A 21,239-nucleotide genomic window follows, 5' to 3' on the forward strand; every position below is an offset into this window, starting at 1 on the left:
GTACTCCCGTCTCTCCCGCAGCGTTCTGTGTCTGCAGGCGCAGAGAGCTCTCGGGCCCAGGAGCACGCATGCACTGAAGTGCGTAACTTGCCAGATAGTGGCAGAATAGAGAGGATGACTAGGAAGTAGGGGTGATCGGAGAGAGCAAATTCCGTTCCGCCGGAAATCGCGGATTCCGTTAGTGTTAAATTCCGTCGCTATGAAAATTCCGCCGGATTTGTACGAAATTCCGGATTCCGTCGGAAAAATTAAAATAATTGCAAAAGTAGCCTTGTTTATCCTGTATGGTAGCCCATAGACCCTATTAACTGTTCCCTTAGTTCTTTTCTTCCTCCCTCGGAGGAGGGTCTCGTCTTCCAGGGAATTGTAGTATTTCAAAAGCCAGCTTACATACCGTGGCTGGGAATTGAACCCAGGTCTGAGTGCATGGTAGGCAGCTCACTTCACCACTATACCACCACCAACACTACATGCTGAAGCCAGCCTAGCATGTACCATATATATACCACCAACACAACACACTACAATGCTACATGCTGAAGCCAGCCTAGCATGTACCATTATGATATATCCAAGAGAAAAATTAGCTTGCTTAAGGATTTGTAGCATTTCAAAAGCCAACTCACATTGGCTGGGAATAAAACCCAGGCCTACCGCTCTGTAGGCTGCTATCCTAACCATTATACCACCAACACTACATGCTGAAACATCTTGGAGCAGACTTAATTCCTCCCTCCAAAAGACACGCATACATCCCCATAAAATCATTCAGCAGCAACTGCATGCACAGTCTTTGTGGTACAGTCTGTGTGGCACAATTGGTTAACGCGTTTGGCTGTTAACTGCAAGGTTGGTGGTTCAAGCCCACCCAGGCATGGCCTTGCCCTTTGTGTTCAACGGTTGTCCGAAGAGAACCCCAGATAGCCAGGTAGATTCTTCTCTCTCTCTCTCTCTCTCTCTCTCTCTCTCTCTCTCTCTCTCTCTCTCTCTCTCTCTCTCTCTCTCTCTCTCTCTCTCTCTCTCTCTCTCTCTCTCATGGTCACCGCTTTCCGCGGAATTGTATTTTCCGCAATTTTAGGCGTAAATTGGTCGTTCCGTTTGGTCGGAACGGAATTGCTTTTTCAATCTGGCGGAATTCCGAAATTGCCTGTGAAATTCTGCCGGTATCCGTTGATGGTTTTAAGTTGAAAATTCAGTTCAATGGCATCAAGTCCTAGAAAGAGAGCTCATTTTTCTCTTGGGTATATCACAATAGTACATGCTAGGCTGGCTTCAGCATGTAGCATTGTAGTGTGTTGTGTTGGTGGTATAATGGTTAGGATAACAGCCTACAGATCGGTAGGCCTGGGTTCTATTCCCAGCCAATGTGAGTTGGCTTTTGACATGCTACAAATCCTTAAAGAGGCACTTAAGCCAAAAAAAAAAAATCTTTTTCTCACCTGGGGCTTCCCTCAGCCACCTGCAGCTGTCCGGTGCCCTCGCAGCCTCGCTCCGATCCTCCTGGACCCGCCGGCGACCACTTCCGGTTTCACCGTCAAGACCCGACAGGCTGGGAATGTGAGTGATTCTTCGCGTTCCCAGCCACAACAGCGCCCTCTATGTTGCTATAGCAGCCCTCTATGCTGCTATAGCAACATAGAGGGGGCTATTGTGGCTGGGAACGCGAAGAATCACTCGCATTCCCAGCCTGTCGGGTCCTGACGGCGAAACCGGAAGTGGTCGCCGGCGGGTCCAGAAGGATCGGAGCGAGGCTGCGAGGGCACCGGACAGCTGCAGGGGGCTAAGGGAAGCCCCAGGTGAGTAAAACTCATTTTTTTTTTATTTGGCTTAAGGTTCACGTTAAGCAAGCTAATTTTTCTCTTGGATATATCATAATGGTACATGCTAGGCTGGCTTCAGCATGTAGTGTTGGTGGTGGTATAGTGGTGAAGTGAGCTACCTACCACACTCAGACTTGGGTTCAATTCCCAGCCAAGGTATGTAAGCTGGATTTTGAAATACTACAATTCCCTGGAAGATGAGGGAGGAGGAAAGGAATCAGGTAGAAATTAGTTAGGCGAGGAAATAGATTTGAATTCCGTAAAATTCAGTGGAATTTTAAAATTTTCCGCGGAATTCCGTTCCGTCATACCGGAATCACCAAATTCCGGCCGGAATCACGGAATTTACAATACCGTGGAATCCAGCGACCATCCCTACAAGGAAGCCTGCATACCTCATGGGGCTGAAGGAAGTCCCAGGTAAGAACAAGTACAACCCCCACCCCTTAAATGTTTTCAACAAGGGTTATCATTAGGGATTTGGCCCTCTGGTCTTTTTTTTTTTTTTTTTAATATTATTTTAATTGAAAAGCATGGGGTAAAAATTCTTTATTTTCTGCAAATGTTCTACTCTGAAAGCACTTAAAGGGATATGGAGGCTGCCTTATTAATTTCCTTGTAAATAATGCCAGTTGCCTGGCAGCTCTGTTGACCAGGCATAAGTATCGTAGTGTCAAATCCCTGGAACAAGCATATGGCTAATCCAGTAAAACCTGAGTCAAGAGTACCTGATCTGCTGCATGCTTGTTCATGGTCTATGGCTAAAAGTAATAGAGACCCAGGATCAGGAGGAATGCCAGGCAACTGGTATTGTTTAAAATGAAATAAATATGACAGTCTCCATATCCATCTCACCTTGGTTTTCCTTTCATGCCCACATGCTGTTTGCAGGGCTCAAAGTACTTCCTAAAACATAGTTATCAACTTCTCCCGTGGATGTTAGTATCGAATACTAATGCCACTGCCACATTGTTAGAGAACTGGGGGGCCCAGAATCAACTTGGTGCATTATGCATTCTTTGGAACTTAAAATCCAAAGCAGGTATATATTTACATACTGTATAGTCTGGTGCCCTATTTGTACAGTTTCACTATTTTTTTAAGTTAATTTCTAAATTTAATTATTTCAACAATTTTGTGTTCCAGTCTTATTAATACGCAGGATGTTTACCATTCTTTTATTCTGATTGTTTTTTGGTGAGTTAACACTTAAGAATTGGAGGCCTAAAATCCTTGAAAAAATGTACCGCTTTTAGACCCATAAATCCAGACAGAAATGTACTGCCAGGGAGGTTGAGGGGTATACTAACTATATACTATCTTAATGCTATGTATGATCACACTACAGTATACAATACCTATATACTACATATAATCATGCTATAGATGCACTAACTATATACTACTTATATACACACATGCTATTTACCTATATACTATATATACGCTATGCTACTTAAATACTGTGTATAATCGAGCTACATTACATACTAACAATATACACTATACTTAATACTACATATAATTATGCTACTGTATAGTAACTTCATACCTATATACTATATATTCGCTATACTAACTAAAAACTGTGTAATCCCACAATACTGTATAGTAATTATATACCTATATGCTATATTATAAAGTACCTAAATACTATGTATAATCACACTACACTGTTTACTATCTATACAGTATAACTATATATATATATATATATATATATATATATATATATATATATATATATATATATATATATATATATATATATATATACTGTACAGCGCAGCGTAATATGTCGGCGCTATATAAATACTAAATAATAATAATAATAATAATAATCCCTCTCTATAGTTAACTTGGATCGAGAAAAGTGGTTTACAATATCAGAAATTGTTCTAGAAATGGCCCAGCTTACCCTGGTACATTCTCTGCTGCAAAGGAGCAACTCTGCCCTCCCATTGGAGGTACAGTAGAAGCACTTGCACATTTGGTGGACTACAAGGTTAACTATACCTTAGGGCTGCATAGCCAGGCTGGAAATATTGCTACTACAGTAGCCAGGGCTTCTTAAGGCAGCAGGGTCAGCCATACTATGCCAGGAAAAAAAAACACATATATAAGTAGATAAATACTTGATTTACTTACAGAACATATGTATTTTACTGTCCACATTTGACTTCAGTGAATTTTATATTGTATATTAAGATAATTCTGTTCCTAGCAGTCGCCATGTCTTTTTCCCACAGACTCGAGACAAATCCTGATGTAATTTCCTCCCTTAATTTTCTCCTCCAATCTGCAGTGTCATCTCTTGCCTACTTCTAAATGTGTGTGCACAGGATCAGGTTTCAGCCTAATGCTACACACCAGGGCTGTGGAGTCGGAGTCGGGGCAATTTTGGGCACCCGGAGTTGGAGTCGTTGATTTCATAAACTGAGGAGTCGGCTGATTTTTTTTTTTTTGTAGAAAATCCACATCCCTGTTAAGTATTAGACTAAGGAGTCGGAGCCATTTTGGGTACCTGGAGTCGTGATTTCATAAACGGAGGAGTCAAGAGTTGGAAGATTTTTGTACTGACTCCACAGCCCTGCTACTTACACACTTGAAAGATTAATGATAGATCACAGACCAATTTTTCCATCTTTCATGTAGTATGAGAACATTCTCTACACAGTCTATTCTATTGAGCTGAACTCCCCATCTCTTTGCAAGATGCTGTACACAAAGATGCTGTACACATTCAAAAGATCAGTATCTGAAAAAGATCTGTTCCTGCAAAATGCATTCATAGTCTATATCTGAAGAGCCTCATACACACCTTGTTTAACAGACATTCATCTGCAGATCAGATCCACCAGGATGGATTTTCAGATCTGCAGATGATTGTCAGATATGCAGATGAATTTCTGTCAAACAAGATGTGTATGAGGATCTGCAGATATCATAGACTATGAATGCATTTTGCAGGAACAGATCATTTGCAGATACTGATCTGTTGCATGTGTACAGCATCTTTGTGTGCAGCATCTTGCAAAGATTTTTATCTGATGGGGAGTTCAGCTCAATAGAATAGACTGTGTAGAGTATGGCACTCATACTACATGGAAGGGGGTAAAATCGGTCTGTGATCTTTCATTAAGTTCATTTCAAGTGTGTACACACCATTAGCCTCTCACAGTGCTCAGACCAATCACTAAGGAGCAGGAATGTGGGAGGGGAGCTGACCAGCTTCCCCTCTCACGGTCTTCAGCGGGAATGGTGAGAGACTAGAGCCTGGCTGACTGAGATAAGATAAATTTACAGCAGAGACCTTTCTGTATAGATTGGAGTGCATGCAAAGCAGGGTGAGATTCCTGGCAGTGTTTAAATGGAATTATTTTTTGGCTGATCATCCCTCTTTAAAAAATTGCAGCTGTCACTGAATCGAGGCAGCCACTCGCTTCCTGTGGCTCCGATACCTCAGCAGGTGGGACTTGCAGCCGCCCTGTGGAGTCGGTACAAAAATCCACCGACTCCGATTCCTCAGTTTAGGATTACTCCGTCTCCTCGACTCCGAATCCTCTAATTTGCATATTACAATCTTGTTGATTGAAAGTATGTAACATGAAATTTTGTCTCTTAACTGCCAACGCTTAGGAATTTTAAAAGACAACTGAAGTGAGAAGGATATGGAGACTACCATATTTATTCCCTTTAGTCATAGACTAAAACTAGTCCTTGGTAAGAGTACTTGTAAAAGGTACAGACCGGAACAAAGAACATCTATCAGGCCCTAGGCAATGTAACTATGTTTACATGTAAGAATGATGTGCAGATACTCTGCAGGGGAATAAGGAGATTCTTCCTCTATTACACATTCTTTATGTACAATCTGAACATGGATCAGGCCCTAGGTAATGTGACTGTGGGTACATGTAAGAGTGATGTGCAGGTACTCTGCAGGACAATGAGGCGATTCTTCCTCTATTACACATTCTTCATGCACAATCTGAACCAGGTTTATGGACGATAGACAACACCTCTGTGTTCAATGCGCACAACATTCTCAGTAGATTCCCTACAGCTCTGTGGGGAGTGCACATGTAGAGTATAGTACTACTGTGTAACAAAGTAAACCTGAGACAGATTAAATTCGTTTTATACAGACATGGGGCTTCCACCAGTCCCCTTCAGGCTAATCAGTCCCTCGCTGTCCTCCTTCACCGCCTGGATCTTCTGCTATGAGTCCAGGTACTTGAGCCAGTCTGGTGTAGTGCGCACGCACACACTCCGCCGCTGGGAGTTACGCCGCCTAAAAAGTACACTTTGCACTGGAAAAAGTTTTTGGCTCCTTTCACAACGTTGCGGTGCAAGGGATGATATTGCATCACAACACGATGCAATGCTATTCCTATGGGACTATCACATTGATTGCGATGTGACAGGTTCCATCTGGATAATGCTGTGTGTTTACGGGCTAACGTGCATGTTTACGGTGGCAGTGAGGCATACTTTCATTGTACTGTATAGTCGCAATGCTAACGAGTGATGTGACTTTTCTGCTACGTTGCCTTGCGATTGTGTAAGGAACCTTCATGTAATATTGCACACTAAATAAACATACCCCTTATTTCAGAAGTTCAGCTCCTGACGCCTAAATTGAACCAATCAAATTAACTTCCTGCTGTTTATGATTTGCCTAGTTCCAAGCTGCATACAGTTTACTTAACCACTTTGTCAACTGCTACAGTATATCTACGTCATCTGTGGCACCCTCCAAGCCACCAGGACATAGATATACTGACTTGCTTGCAGCCCTGCTGTGCACGATCGGGTGCACCCCCCGGCACTGTCAGCTGCCTTACTAATTGGTGAAAGGGAAAATGTTCCCTTGTAGCCAATTAGTGAACACCCCCCCCCCCCCTGCAGATGAACGATCACCGCTGTAGCAAACAGCGGTGATCCTTCATCTCTCCCCCTCAGCGCCAGATCGATTAAAGAAAATGCCCCTGCAAGGATATCTCACCTTACCTGGCTCCTGCGATCATCCTTCAGCCCCAGCTTCCATTCAGCGTGGTGCATGCAACCCTGTGATACCGAACATCCGGGTCCCGGCTTGATGACGTCATCAAGCCGGGACCCGGTGTTCGGTATCACAGGGCTGAGTGCAGCGCGGTGAATGGAAGCTGAGGCTGAAGGATGATCGCAGGAACTAGGTAAGGTGAGATATTCTGCTTGCAGGGGCATTTTTTTATCGATCTGGCTACGGAGGGGGCAGAGTAGTAAGGGGGGGCACATCTGGCTACCCATAATGGAGGGTGGGGGTAGTGTTCCGAAAGGGGGGATTGAAATGTATTTTGGGGCCCATCGGGGTAACTGGGTGGGGAATTAATAATGGGGGGACACATCTGTTGGTCCTGGGGGCCATAACCTAACACTGGGGGCACATTTGGCTATAATGGGGAGGGGTCGCTAATCCTAGGGGCACATCTGGCTACAATGGGCAACATTGATCCCGGGGACACATCTTGCTATAATGTTGGGCCCTATTCCGGGGGGGGGCGCATCTGTCTATATGTGGGGCTAGCAAATACGGGGAACAGATACTGGGGGGCTGATATTGGTGGGCACATCTGGCTATACTGGGGGGGCTGATACTGGGGACCCGCCTGGCTATCTATCCTTGGGGGACGTAATACTGGTGGCATGTTGTTATCTACTGTAGCATTTTTTATTTTTTACTAGAATTGGTGAAACCTAAGGATTAATGCAATTTTTCATTTCCCCCCCCTCTTTTTTCCCATTAAAATGCATATAATTTTTTTTTCTTGGGTCAAAATACCCCTATGAAAGTCTAGTATGTCCTGAAAAAAACGATACCTAGATCATTTAGGTGTCGTGAGTAGGGATAAAGTTATGGCTGTTTAAATAGGGACATGGCTAAAGCGTCAAAACTGCTCTGGTCCATAAGGGGAAAAGAAGGTCTGGATGCAAAGTGGTTAAATGTGCATGCGAGCTGAAATTACTTGCTTCTCATTGACTATCTGCACTTCATATCTGATGGGAAGAACTGTTATGAAAACTCCCAGCCTACACAAGAAGGACTGGAGGGATATGGAGCCTGCCATAATTATTTCCTTTTGAACTGATGATGCCTTTTTGTAAAGTAGTTTCTAATATTATTTGTGCCAATATGAAAAGCATTTGAAATTATTTTCAGAAACCAATTTAGTATGTTAGGCAACAGAGGAACGGGTTAGAAATGCACTACATGCATTCTTCTGTTAGGATGGTCATTGTTGGCCTGCATTTGGTTACATTGACCAGGGCAACAGCAAGGCTGGGTCTACACTGGCAACTGATACGCTTTAACTGAATTAGTTGTTTATCAGCTGATGTGCATTTTCCTCTGCTTTTCTAATGTGTTGGGTCCATAACACACAAAAATGCTGCAGGCAGTGCGTTATAGTAACACACTTCAGCGCATAGATCTAAACTTGTCCATTGGACACCTGTAGCTTTCACAGTTAATAACACAAATCTGACAGGTTTTGGACTAGTCCATATCGGGGGGGGGGGGGGGGAATAAAATCAGGCTGTATACAAACCAGCCAGCATGCCTACTCACATACTGCTATACTGGCCGCTGAACTGTGTTGCTGCCATTCAAGGAGTGCCTTTAAAAGGAAAATTCTTCCTGTTGCTATTTAAAGAGACTCTGTAACAAATTGTTTATCTTTATTTCTTCTATGCTATAAGTTCCTATGCCTTTTCTAATGTGGTCTGGCTTACTGCAGCTTTTCCTAATTGCACAGTAGCTGTGTTATCTCTGTTATATGATCTAATCTTCTCTCTATAGTCGGCACAGTCAGGCTGAGGCAGTCAGACTGGAATGTGCAGGGCTGCTTGTGATTAGCTAGAAGCTGTACACACCCCCTGCAGGCTCTGTGTGACTAACATACTCTGCTTAGCTGAGCCTATTAGAAGCTGGTTAGTTTGTTTGTAAACACTGCCTAAAACTGGCAATTACAAGCCAGGTTTGCAGCAGAGAATGGCAGAAACAGCACAGAGGGGACCAGGAGCACATAATGAATAGAATGGTATGCTTTTTATTGTAAGAATTTCAGAGTACAGATTCTCTTTAAGTATTGTTCTACTATAAAACAGCAAGGTGCCCCATGCTCCTGCTGGCCTCTTGTCTGTAAAATTTGGGACTGAACGGAAGGACACGCCGGTATATCGGTAATGGGGGCGGATGCGAAACGGATGGTGCGGACACGCAACGCTTATCTTGCGTTTTTGCATCAGCTCTAATGGGAACTAAGCCTAAAAGTATTAGAGGCAAATAATCAGCAGGCAATTTGACAGCCAGGCAATTTGCTTTATTTAAAAGGAAATAAATAAGACCTCCTCCATATCCCTCTTACTTCAGGTGTCCTTTCTAGACTGTGCTGGGGCAAACTGCTGGAAAAGCCTCCCAAATGTGTTGATCTGCAGGGACTTTATGCTAGGAGCTGTTTATAGAATGGTGTTGTCACTTCTCGAAGTCCCATAAAATTGTGCTACACTTGGGGAAAGAATGTCTGTGCTGCATATAGAGCTGCTGTTGTACTGTACATATCATAAGTTAACAAAAGGCAAACCTGTGATGTTGGCTACAATTTTGTTATGTTTGTCAGTAGTCCAGCTATTTTATACTTCTAAAGGTTATCCAGGAAAAAAAAGCATAATAAAGTATTACAATTCTAAACATTTTTTGTGTGTGTGATTTTGCACCAGGAGCAAATTGTGTGCGTTTATGAACAACTTAGTTTGTGTTCATTCTATACTAGCATACCATGGCATATACGTGAAGACTGCAGTGTTGCCATATATACTCGCGTATAAGCCGAATTTTTCAGCACAAAAATGTGCTGAACAGTTTGTCCCTCGGCTTATATGCGAGTCACCAATTGTCCGTATACTGACTTGTTCTGTGCCCCTGGATGGAAGCGAAGTGCAGCAATCACATGTCGGGCATCACTGGTGCTGAGAGGGCCTGTGGGGGACAGAGTATCAGATCGGCTCCTGGTGCCGGCAGGGAACTGATCTTGCAGGGGCCGCTGTACAATGGATGCCTGCCCTGTCGCTATAGGGTTCCCTGCATGTTGGTTCGGATGGCCGGAGGAGAGCGCATCGGATGGCGGAGGTTCAGATGGCCAACGGGATGTGCAGTGTTGACGTCAGTATCCTATTTAGCCATGTGTCATCTCTAACTGCGACGCTAGAGGGCTTCCTAGAGGTGACACACGGCTAAAGAGGGCACTGACGTCCACGCTGCACGCTACGTACTGCACATCCCACCGGCCATCTGAACTATCGCCATCTGATGCACTCTCCTCAGGCCATCTGAAACGATATGCAGGGAAGCATGTTGCGACAGGGCAGGCTTCCATTGTACAGCAACCCCTGCAAGATCTGCTCCCCGCTGGCCATCCACTCCCCTCCATGGCAGACACCAGGAACTGGTCTGATCCTCTGTCCTCTGCAAGCCCGCTCAGCACCAGTGACACCCGACATGTCATTGCTGCACTCCTCTTCCATCCACAGGGTCACAGAACAGGTCAGTATATACACTGACACAGACATCATAGCTGCACTACGCTCCCATCCAGGAACCAACAAGCAGAGAAGCGTGCACAGGCTAAAGAGCTCCCTGGCACTGCATATGACGCTGCTCTACTGTAATCACCATAGCCAGGTAACCATAACCAGGTAACCATAACCATTGAACAAGTTGTGCAGAGGACAGCGACTTGCCTCTAAAATGTCACAGTAAATGTTTTTACTGTGCTGAACTTAAGACAGGTTTAAAATATGGATTAATTATTGAGGGGTACCTGAAGTGAAATCTGATATGTGATAAACGTGTAAGTACAGTTCCAGACTACATAGAGCTATGCATGGCTTTGCTTTTTCTCCCCCTCCTCCTCCCCTGCCACCGCATACATGCTTGTGTCTTAGCAGGCTTTGTAAATCTTTCTATTACATCTAAAGTTAGCCATACATCTAAAGATTCTGATTCAGTTGATAAAGTCATCGACTTTATTGGGGAATTTACTTCAGTATGGTTGCTCGAAAGTCAATCAACTAGCAACTCACACACTGCAAGCGATATCCTATGCGATTCACCTTCACTAATCAATCTAATCGATGTTGTCTCCATGCTCTGAATGCAAAAATCAATTCAGAGTCGATCCAATGATACGTAAACAGTAGCCGATTCATGTGCGACTGATATCTTGCATCCTGCTCGATCAACTAAGCTGGTCGATTTGACATATTAGCCACTTCATCAATTGGGCATACTGGAACACACTATTTCTCTATTGAATCGAATGGTCGATCATTCAGCAAAATCGCTAGATGTATGGGCACCTTAATGTATTGCCACCACTTTAAATCAACATTCAGTTAATATGTATTTGTGCATCTTTTTTTTTCGTTTGTGTGAATTAAAAAAACAATCTCCACTTAGGCAAGCTAGGTTGTGGCTATTAACCGTATATACTCGCAAGCAAGCCGACCCGCATATAAGCCGACCCCCCCCCAACTTCTTCCTGAAAAACCAGGAAAAAATGATTGACCCTCATATAAGCTGGGGGTAGGAAATGCTGGCCGTGTGATTTTTTTTCCCCCTCCCCCCCCCCCCCCCCAGTGTGTCCCAGTATAGTTAGTATAGTGCCCAGTATGGGTAGGTAGTGCCCAGTATAGCTAGTATAGTGCCCCAGTATAGCTAGTATAGTGCCCCAGTATAGCTAGTATAGTGCCCCAGTATAGCTAGTATAGTGCCCCAGTATAGCTAGTATAGTGCCCCAGTATAGCTAGTATATTGCCCAGTATAGCTAGTATAGTGCTCAGTATAGCTAGTATAGTGCCCCAGTATAGCTATTATAGTGCCCCAGTATAGCTAGTATAGTGCCCAGTATAGCTAGTATAGTGCCCAGTATAGCTAGTATAGTGCCCAGTATAGCTAGTATAGTGCCCCATTATAGCTAGTTTAGTGCCCCCCATAGCTAGTATAGTGCCCAGTATAGCTAGTATAGCGCCCAGTATAGCTAGTATAGTGCCCCATTATAGCTAGTTTAGTGCCCCCATAGCTAGTATAGTGCCTCCCATAGTTAGTATAGTGCCCAGTATAGCTAGTATAGTGCCCCCCATAGCTAGTATAGTGCCCCATTATAGCTAGTTTAGTGCCCAGTATAGCTAGTATAGTGCCCCATTATAGCTAGTATAGTGCCCCCCATAGCTAGTATAGTGCCCCCGCCTCAAGCAACCCCTGTCCCCCGCGGCCGCCGCTGCTATTAGCTTACCCTGCGGCTGCCGGCTTCCAATAGTCCCCTCTCCGTCTCCCGGGCATGTAAATAGATCACAGCAGCTCACTCCACGGCGGCTGCTGTGTGATGACAGGAAGCTGTAGGGAGAGCGGCTTCCTGTAACGGCGATGTGTATCGCCATTGCTATGGAAACCGCTCTGCCTACAGCTTTCAATCCTGTCATCACACAGCAGCCGCCGTGGAGCGAGCTGCTGTGATCTATTTACATGCCCGGGAGACGGAGAGGGGACTATTGGAAGCCGGCAGCCGCAGGGTAAGCTAATGGCGGGGGGGGGGGGGGGGGGGGAGCGCACTACGACCACCGACCAACGTGACTCGCAAGCAAGCAGACACCCACCCCCCCCCTCCCAACTTTTGGCCCACTTTTGGGGGGTCAAAAATTCGGCTTGCTTGCGAGTATATACTTTAAAGGGATATGTATGTAGTAATGTGTAGGCAGTGTTTGGCTTGCTAGTCCGTCGAACAATTTCGCCCTACCATTTTTTACTGTATATGTTATGACTGACTCTTCAATGGTGAAAAGGCTTTAGACTAGAGTACAAACGGCAAGGGTTATCGCTGAAGTTATTGACACCTTAAATTTAACATTTTCATCATACGTCTCAAAGTTGCTATGTCAAAGCCCTAAGCTACTGCAATTGTTTCTTGGAATATGACTCTGTTGACTCATCTGCACTTGCATATGTGGAATTAGGCTGGGTTCACTCACAAAATGTGTATTATTCAGTTCCCACCCTGTCAGTTTGCATCTGTTTTATATCAGTTTTTTTATGGCTGCGTTCTCACATACAATGTGTACAGTTCCGTTCCTGTCCGTAAAACTGTTGCAAACTGACAGTACTGGAATGGAACTGTATGCATTTTATGTGTAAACCCATGTGCGTTTTTCTGCAGTTGTCAATCTAGTGGCATTTTTCTACCCAAAGGTTCCCATGGACATTACATGTTCTCAGAACCAAAGGTGTTTTAAAAAATACCATATTTTTCGGGCCATAAGACGCACCTAGGTTTAGAAAAGAAAAAACGTGATGAAAAATATACTAAACCTGGTGTGTCAATGGTGCAGGGTTGTCTTGTGGTCCTTCTTCTTCCCCCCCCCCCCCCCAAAATTTGTGTTCCCTTTTGTATCGTCCTCTGTCCCCTTGCAGCCTCCCTGCATCCTCTTTGTCCCTGTGTCCTTCCTCTCTCCCCTCCAGTGTCATATATCTTTCCCCAGCTTCCTTCCTCTGTCTCCCTATGCCCTGCCAAGGGGAGTAGCATCTGTACTTACAGTATTAGTTAATTAATCCCTATGTAAATAGATGACCATTCTCAGGAGGTTACGCACCTGTGAAGCAGAATGCAGCCGAAGCTGTCACTATGCTGAATTACATCCCCCCCCCCCCCCCCCACCTTCTCTGCTTGTTAATTGGAGTCAATAGTCTTGAAGGAGGGACCACGGCTCATCTTTAAGGCCAATCTTTCTGTCTCCTGCTTCCTTACTCTGTACCCCTATGCCCTGCCAAGGGGAGTAGCATCTGTATTTACAGTATTACAGTTAATGAATCCCTATGTAAATAGATGACCGTTCTCAAAAGGTTACACACCTCCGTGAAGCAGAATGCAGTCACTATGCTTGTCTGCTTGTTAATTGGAGCCAATGGTCTTGAAGGCGGGACCACGGCTCGTCTTTAGGGCCAATCACAGCACTCGCTGAGATTGGCCCCAAAGACTGTAAATGCAGATGCTACTCTTCTCCACCCCTCCCCTTAGCGCATGGTCTTGGACTCAACCTGTGCTGCACTATCTTCATTGGTGCCAGTCTAAATTGTATTATTCAGACCATAAGATGCACAGACTTCCCTTTATTTTCTGGAAACTAAGAACCCACTCTTTGGGAGTAGTTAAATAATTTAATGCAGTCAGGTTGTGACTCTTGTGACTATAAAAATGTAAATGCCTAGAATCCGTTTTTGCCGACAGCAGTACACTTTCGTCCATTGCTCTTAAACAGCATTGTAACTGTCATATAATAAAGTTTAAAAAAATCAAACTATATATATATATATATATATATATATATATATATATATATATATATATATATATATAATTTTTTGTTTTGTGTCACGACTCCCTGACATTAATTAACATGCCTCACTCTTTGATCATTTTAGTGAAGTCTGTTTCCTCTCTTTCCCTTAGATTGTTTTATGATGTGGATTTACTGTATTCCAGCTGTTTCTTTTGATGTGAATCCCTCTGACGGATTTGTACGCTGAAGATGGATGTGTATGAGCTGTTGCCGAATACAACCTAGGAGACGTTTTGATTTTTGGCTCTGATGTTTTTTCTGGCGCACGGATGACCTCCATGGGTTGTGCCTCGCTTTTGGATACAGGTTTATAACCATGGTAAAACTTGCAAACCCTCTGTACACGGAGTGGATTTTGGAAGCCATACAAAAGGTGAAAAGACAAAAACAGCGACCTTCAGAAGAACGTATTTGCCATGCGGTGTGCGTATCGCATGGCCTTGATAAAAGGCTTGTGCTTGAGCAGCTTGAGCTCAGTGTGCAGGATCGCTCTGTTCTAAAGGTCAACAACAAAGGCGTGATCTCCTACAAGGATCCAGAAAACCCTGGACGTCTTACAAATGTTAAACCTGGACCTCTGCCCAAGTCGATCAAAGCCCAGCGACCTCTAAATACAGATTTGCGCAGTGTGGACTGGAATAAGCTTCTTCGTAGGGCACTAGAGGAACTTCAGGAATCCAATGGCTCTTCTCTCAGGAATATTGAGAAATATTTACGTAGCCAAAATGATTTATTTGGAATTGTGGCAAATCCAATTTTCCAGAGGAGACTACGTTTGGCAGCCAAAAGAGCTGTCAATAGTGGGAGGCTACTGAAAGATGGACCACAGTATAGGATTAATTATGGAGGACCTGAAGGAAAAGGGACAGCCAAATATCCTTCCATGCTTCCTCCTGTCAGTCTTCTTCCACATGAAAAAGACCAGGTAAGTTGTAACTCATGGTCATACTATATGTTATTGCTATTATTTCTGCAGTGAAGCATGTTTAAAGGATACCTACTTGAGACAAAGCTACCCAGGTATCACAGAGGTATATTGAAAGTGGACCTGAACTCTTGCACAGGGCAAAAGGAAAACGTAGAGAAATGCACCCTTTATGTATTTAGAGAGTTTAGCCTCTTTAATTCCCCCTCATTTGTGCCTAATCACAAATTGTAATTTGATCTCTTCCTGTGTCGCATGACTGCCAATGGCAGATAAGCTCATTTGAAAGCACAGGGTTTTAATATATCTGCTTCCATGAATCACGAAAAAGTGCAGATTTATTGTAGCATTTGTATCAGCTGTAACAAAGAAATGCTTTTTGTGTGAAGGTTATTAAGCTGTTATTATGCTGTCCACTTTAAAAGGGGTTCTGTGGAGGGTTTTAACCACTTTACCCCCGCGCGTACGTATTTCTCCGCCCCTTTTTCCATCCTTTAAAAACCAGGGACGGAGAAACACGTACTTTCCGCGTTCCCGACGCGGCTGCCCGCGCTCCCGCTCGTAAACACGCCGCCCGCCGCTAGTAAAACCGCCGCCGCCCGCTCGCCCAGAGATCAATGAACGGGAAAATCCATTCCCGTTCGTTGATCTAAGCCCCGCAATGATCAGCTGCTCTCCTATGGGCAGCGCGATCATTGTGAGAAAAAACTCACGTGTCCAGCCTCCTTATTCTTCCTCCAAGCTTCCGGAAGGAAGCTTGGAGGTCGCATTAAAACAAAAAGTTACTGTGGCCATCTTGTGGCCAAATAGTAAACTACACCCTACACATTTTTCACATACAAATAAATGACTTTTACACATAAAATTAACTCATTACCTCCCACACTCCCCATTTTTTTTTTTTTGTAATTAAAAAAAAATTAAAAAACTTACAATTAAAAAAAACACATAAATAGTTACCTTAGGGACTGAACTTTTTAAATATTTATGTCAAGAGGGTATAACACTGTTACTTTATAAACTATGGGCTTGTAATTAGGGTTGGACGCAAAACTGAAAAAAATGCACCTTTATTTCCAAATAAAATATTGGCGCCAAACATTGTGATAGGGACATAATTTAAATGGTTTTATAACCGGGACAAAAGGGCAAATACGTTTCATGGGTTTTAATTACAGTAGCATGCATTATTTAAAAACTATAATGGCCGAAAACTGAAAAATAATTATTTTTTTCCCCACATTTTTCCTATTTTCCCATTAAAACACATTTAGAAAAAAATAATTCTTGGCATAATGTCCCACCTAAAGAAAGCCTAATTGGTGGCGAAAAAAACAAGATATAGTTCATTTCATTGCGATAAGTAATAATAAAGTTATAGACGAATGAATGGAAGGAGCGCTGAAAGGTGAAAATTGCTCTGGTGCTCAGGGGGTAAAACCCCTCAGTGGTGAAGTGGTTAAAAACAAAAAAACTGACTTACCTGGGGCTTCTTTCGGACCCTGCAGCCGTCATGTTCCGCGCCGTCCTCCTCCTACGATTCTCCGTTCCCCGCTACCGGTCCCGGTCTAATTATTCATTTAACTTGACGCATACTGCTTGCTCCCGCTCGTGTCTCTGGGAGCTTACTGCGCAGGCTCAGTACAAGATAACCTCATACTGCACCTGCGCAGCAAGCAAGCAGTCTAAGCGAGCACGCTTGCGGACGTGCTGCTGCAGTTGTATTAGACAAATAGACCGGAACCAACGTGGATGGAGGATGGCGCGGGACATGACCGCTGCAGACGGGCTGATAGAAGCCCCAGGTAAGTGTCATTTTTTTTTTCCCTGTTTTTAAAATCCTCCACAGAACCCCTTTAAGCTTGACCCACATAATTCTATGCATTATTTGTTCCTCTCCTTGGTCTCTGTAAGCACTCCTTGAAAAATGTGACTTTGGCTAAAGACCATTTTCAGACTGAGGCATGCTCCTTCCTCTTCCCTGGCCCATTCACTCCACTAAGGGGAGTGGAAGATAAGGAAATTGGATGGTGATAGGAGGGAACATTGCAGCAAGCGTTCATCTTCCTGTCTGAAAATTTGACTTTAGCCCAAAGTCAGATTTTTCAAGAAGTTATTACAGGGACCAGGGTAATGAGGAATGCATTAACACACAAAGGTATGTGGATCCAACAGGTACATACATTGGTAGCTTTGCCTTGGGTCACGTGCTTTAAAAGTGTTCTTGAAGGGAAAAACAGGCCCCTACGGGGTACTCTCTTTGGTTGCAAAAAGGGAGTATATTGTACAAAAGATATAACACGGTCTACACAATCAGTCAGATAGACTATACAATCAAAATCGTGTATAAAATGCAATATAAGGTACAGGTACAAAAGACAGCAATGTCCACATTTGAATACAAACATATGCAAAGATAAGGAGAAAATCTTAACCTCTATGCCTATAGAGATGCAGCGTATATGGGAAATCTGAGTAAAATATCTATTTGTGGGCACATTGCATGTAAAAAGTCCTTGGGATAATCAAATGCAAATAGTATGAAGCATATCAGATAGATCAACACAGTGTGGTGAAGGGGCAAACCCTGCCAAGTATTTCGAACAAACGTGTTCTTTCTAAATGTAAGCACATGCGGCAAACTGAAGCAGTGATGTTGGCGGAGATATCCTGATCCAAGGTACAAAGTGTAAGTGCATTTTTGCAGTATAGATGGTGATAAATGGCTTACTACCGTATATACTCGCATACAAGCCGAATTTTTGACCCCCAAAAAGGGGGTCAAAAGTTGGGGGGTCGGCTTGTATGCAAGTCTTTCCTGGTGGACAGGTGGTCCGCACCTCCCTCCCCGCCGGTACCAGGGGAACCGCTTTTTCCTGCCCCCTGCATCGTCACAGCAGCAGCGCCGGGCGCGCTGCTGTGATACACTTATATGCAACATGAGAGGGGAACGCGGATTAATGGAAGCCGCTGCCTAAGCAGGTAATAGCAGCGGTGGCCGCGGGGAGGGGGGAGCGCTATACTGGCAACTACCTAGCTATACTGGGCATTTTACTAGCTATACTGGACACTACCTACCTATACTGGGCACTATACTAGCTAAACTGGGCACTTTACTAGTTATACTGGGCACTACCTACCTATACTGGGCACTATACTAGCTATACTGGGCACTATACTAGCTAAACTTGGCACTTTACTAGCTATACTGGGCACTATACTAGCTATACTGGACACTACCTACCTATACTGGGCACTATACTAGCTATACTGGGCACTTCACTAGCTATACTGGGCACTATACTAGCTATACTGGACACTACCTAGCTATACTGGGCACTTTACTAGCTATACTGGACACTACCTACCTATACTGGGCACTTTACTAGCTATACTGGACACTATCTACCTATACTGGGCACTATACTAGCTATACTGGGCGCTGTACTGAGGCACCACCTACCCATACTGGGCACTATACTAGCTATACTGGGACACACTGGGGGGCAGCACCAATCCAGCATTTCCTACCCCCGGCTTATATGGGGGTCAATAATTTTTCCCTGGTTTTTCAGGGAAAGTTGGGGGGGTCGGCTTATATGCGGGTCGGCTTATATACGAGTATGTACGGTAATCCTTCCTCCCCGGTTTTTCCCGGTTGTCAGTTCACATCTTGTTCTGATAGCACAAGTCATTATAACAAACTGAGAGGAAGTATCACCACTTCTGACGTAAACAGCAGTGAAAGCCTGACAGTTACTTTCACTGCTGGGGGAAGGGGGTTAGAAATCCACTTCAAGTCCCTGAACCCCTGTGGTTAACAGCCAGTGAATATGACCCTTTACCCCCTGACTAATGGCATATATAACAGTAATACTGGGGTCCCCTTCTAATGCACAACCTTAATCCATTCCACATAATTGCCACATCTGGGCACCTTGCAAAGGAGAGCATCAAGTACTCCTGGTTACCCCCTTGCAAAACACACCTTTCCCAGTGATTAGGACACAGGGCTCTTCCCTCCTTAGTGTTTCCAAAAAGGTGGTGGGTGGTGTTTTGTAGCACACTACCCTATTGTATGTACTCTTCACTGCAAACTAACCACAATCCCTGATAATTGGAGGCTTTTCACAGGTCCATTTGTCCATACCAGTAGGAATACTGATGGTAAATTAATTCAAATAAGCCCTGGCAGTAAATTCTTATGCAATGGGTCTAAACTTCAGAAATGGTGTAGGCTGGCTTTCCACTGTGATATGTAACAATCTCACAAGAATTCAGGATTGACAGTCTGCAAAATGAATGACCATGATTGTTCTCCACGATCACACCATCAGAAATTCACTTGGCTTCTTGTAGCCTTGCTATGTCCCAGGTGATTGCTGGAAAGCTAGCTGTCACAGCAAAAAGCAAAAAATGTGTTATTTTGGACACACTGGAGCTTTATGCAGTGCTAACCCAATCTCATAGGGAGCCAGACCAGTGTGGGCACTGAGCACGTAAACGCCTTCTCAGATTATGGAGATCATCACATTTGACTAATATGACATCTGCTTGATAAATGCCTTTACCTTCTTGCTCCTATGGAGCTCCCCTCTGTGTGTTAAACAACCAGATGCTTATTTCAACACCTTATTTGTAAAACCAAAGTTGACAAATTTATATATTAAGAGCCTCAGTCTTGCACTACTAAGGTGCCCATTTACAGTGCGATTTGTAGCGTACTCATACCTCCTCCACAATTTTGAGGGTAGGTGGAGGACTCCCTGAACTACCTCTGTGCCAAATTTAAGCCCTAGAGCGCCCCTAGGCTGTGTGTCATCACGCCAGCCGTCGTTAGATTCCTGCGCATGCGCGATTCTCTTAAGACTGAACTGTGCACGCGCAGAACTCTCACGCCAGGCAGCGTGATGAGGCATGGGTGCGAATGGGTGATTCCAGCCGAAGGCGCTGGATAACCAGAGCCGGGACCAAATTTACGGAAGGGACAAGGTGGTCGGGCGGGGGGGGGGGGGGGGCAGGTATGGGTTGGAGGCTGGAGCCCCAAGTAGTAAGTCCAAATTTTATTTTTGTTGTGCTCAGGGTCCCTTTAAGTTACACATTAGTACTATAGTCTGCATATGCAATCACTGCAGAGCTGTTGGGAATCCACTGTGCACATTGAACGCAAAAGTGTTGTCTATCGCCCCTAAATCTGGTTTAGATTGTGCAAGAAGGTGTAATAGAGTAAAAACCTGCACACCACTTTTAGATGTACCCTCAATTAGATTGCTTAGGGCTTGATCAATGTTCTTTGTTCCTGTCTGCAGCCTCTACAAGTACTCTTACCAAGTACCAAGTTCGATTTCCATTTACTAGCTACTCTACAGCTATACCCTAAGTTTAGTTAAAGGATACCCCAACTGAAATGTGACATAATGAGATAGACATGTGTATGTACAGTGCCTAGTACACAAATAACTATGCGGTGTTCCTTTTTTTCTTTCTCTGCCTGAAAGAGTTAAAAAGAAGGTATGCAAGTGGCTGACTCAGTACTGACTCAGACAGGAAGTGACTACAGTGTGACCCGCACTGATAAGAAATTCCCCTTTTTTTAATCTCTTTCTTGCTCTCAGAAGCCATTTTCTGCTAGGAAAGTGTTTTATAGTTGTAATTTCTTATCAGTGAGGGTCACACTGTAGTCACTTCCTGTCTGAGTCAGAACTGAGTCAGCCACTTTCATACCTTCTATTTAACTCTTTCAGACAGAGAAAGAAAAAAAGGAACACAGCATAGTTATTTGTGTACTAGGCACTGTACATACACATGTCTATCTCATTATGTCACATTTCAGTTGGGGTATCCTTTAAAATGCATCTCTGGTGTACATAAAAACACGGAGGTATGCTAGTGCTTAAGTTAGAATGTCCCAACAGTGGCCCCTATGCAAATCTCTTTTTCTCCTGGGGGATACTTTTGCACCTTGTCAATACAATGCCTTTTATACTACCAGCAAGCGAGTTAATATACAAAATAAATCAATAATACTTTTTCATCTACTTTTTGGTACTTCTTTCAGTTGC

At 43.9% G+C, this 21,239-nt stretch overlaps 1 protein-coding gene across 7 annotated transcripts in view; it reads left to right on the plus strand.

Annotated features, from left to right (window-relative positions):
- KAT6B (lysine acetyltransferase 6B) overlaps positions 1–21,239 on the plus strand; it is a 220,997-nt gene that overhangs the window by 2,142 nt on the left and 197,616 nt on the right. For 4 of the 7 annotated variants that reach the window (XM_068255372.1, XM_068255371.1, XM_068255374.1 and 1 more), the window contains exon 2: positions 14,363–15,177. In XM_068255372.1, the coding sequence (XP_068111473.1) occupies positions 14,569–15,177 (609 nt within the window). In that variant the 5' untranslated portion in view covers positions 14,363–14,568. The remainder of the gene's footprint in view (positions 1–14,362; positions 15,178–21,239) is intronic. The other 3 variants (XM_068255375.1, XM_068255373.1, XM_068255376.1) reach the window with 1 other exon arrangement.

Source organism: Hyperolius riggenbachi, chromosome 10, assembly GCF_040937935.1.
Source record: "Hyperolius riggenbachi isolate aHypRig1 chromosome 10, aHypRig1.pri, whole genome shotgun sequence".
In the NCBI taxonomy this organism is placed as follows: Eukaryota; Metazoa; Chordata; class Amphibia; order Anura; family Hyperoliidae; genus Hyperolius; species Hyperolius riggenbachi.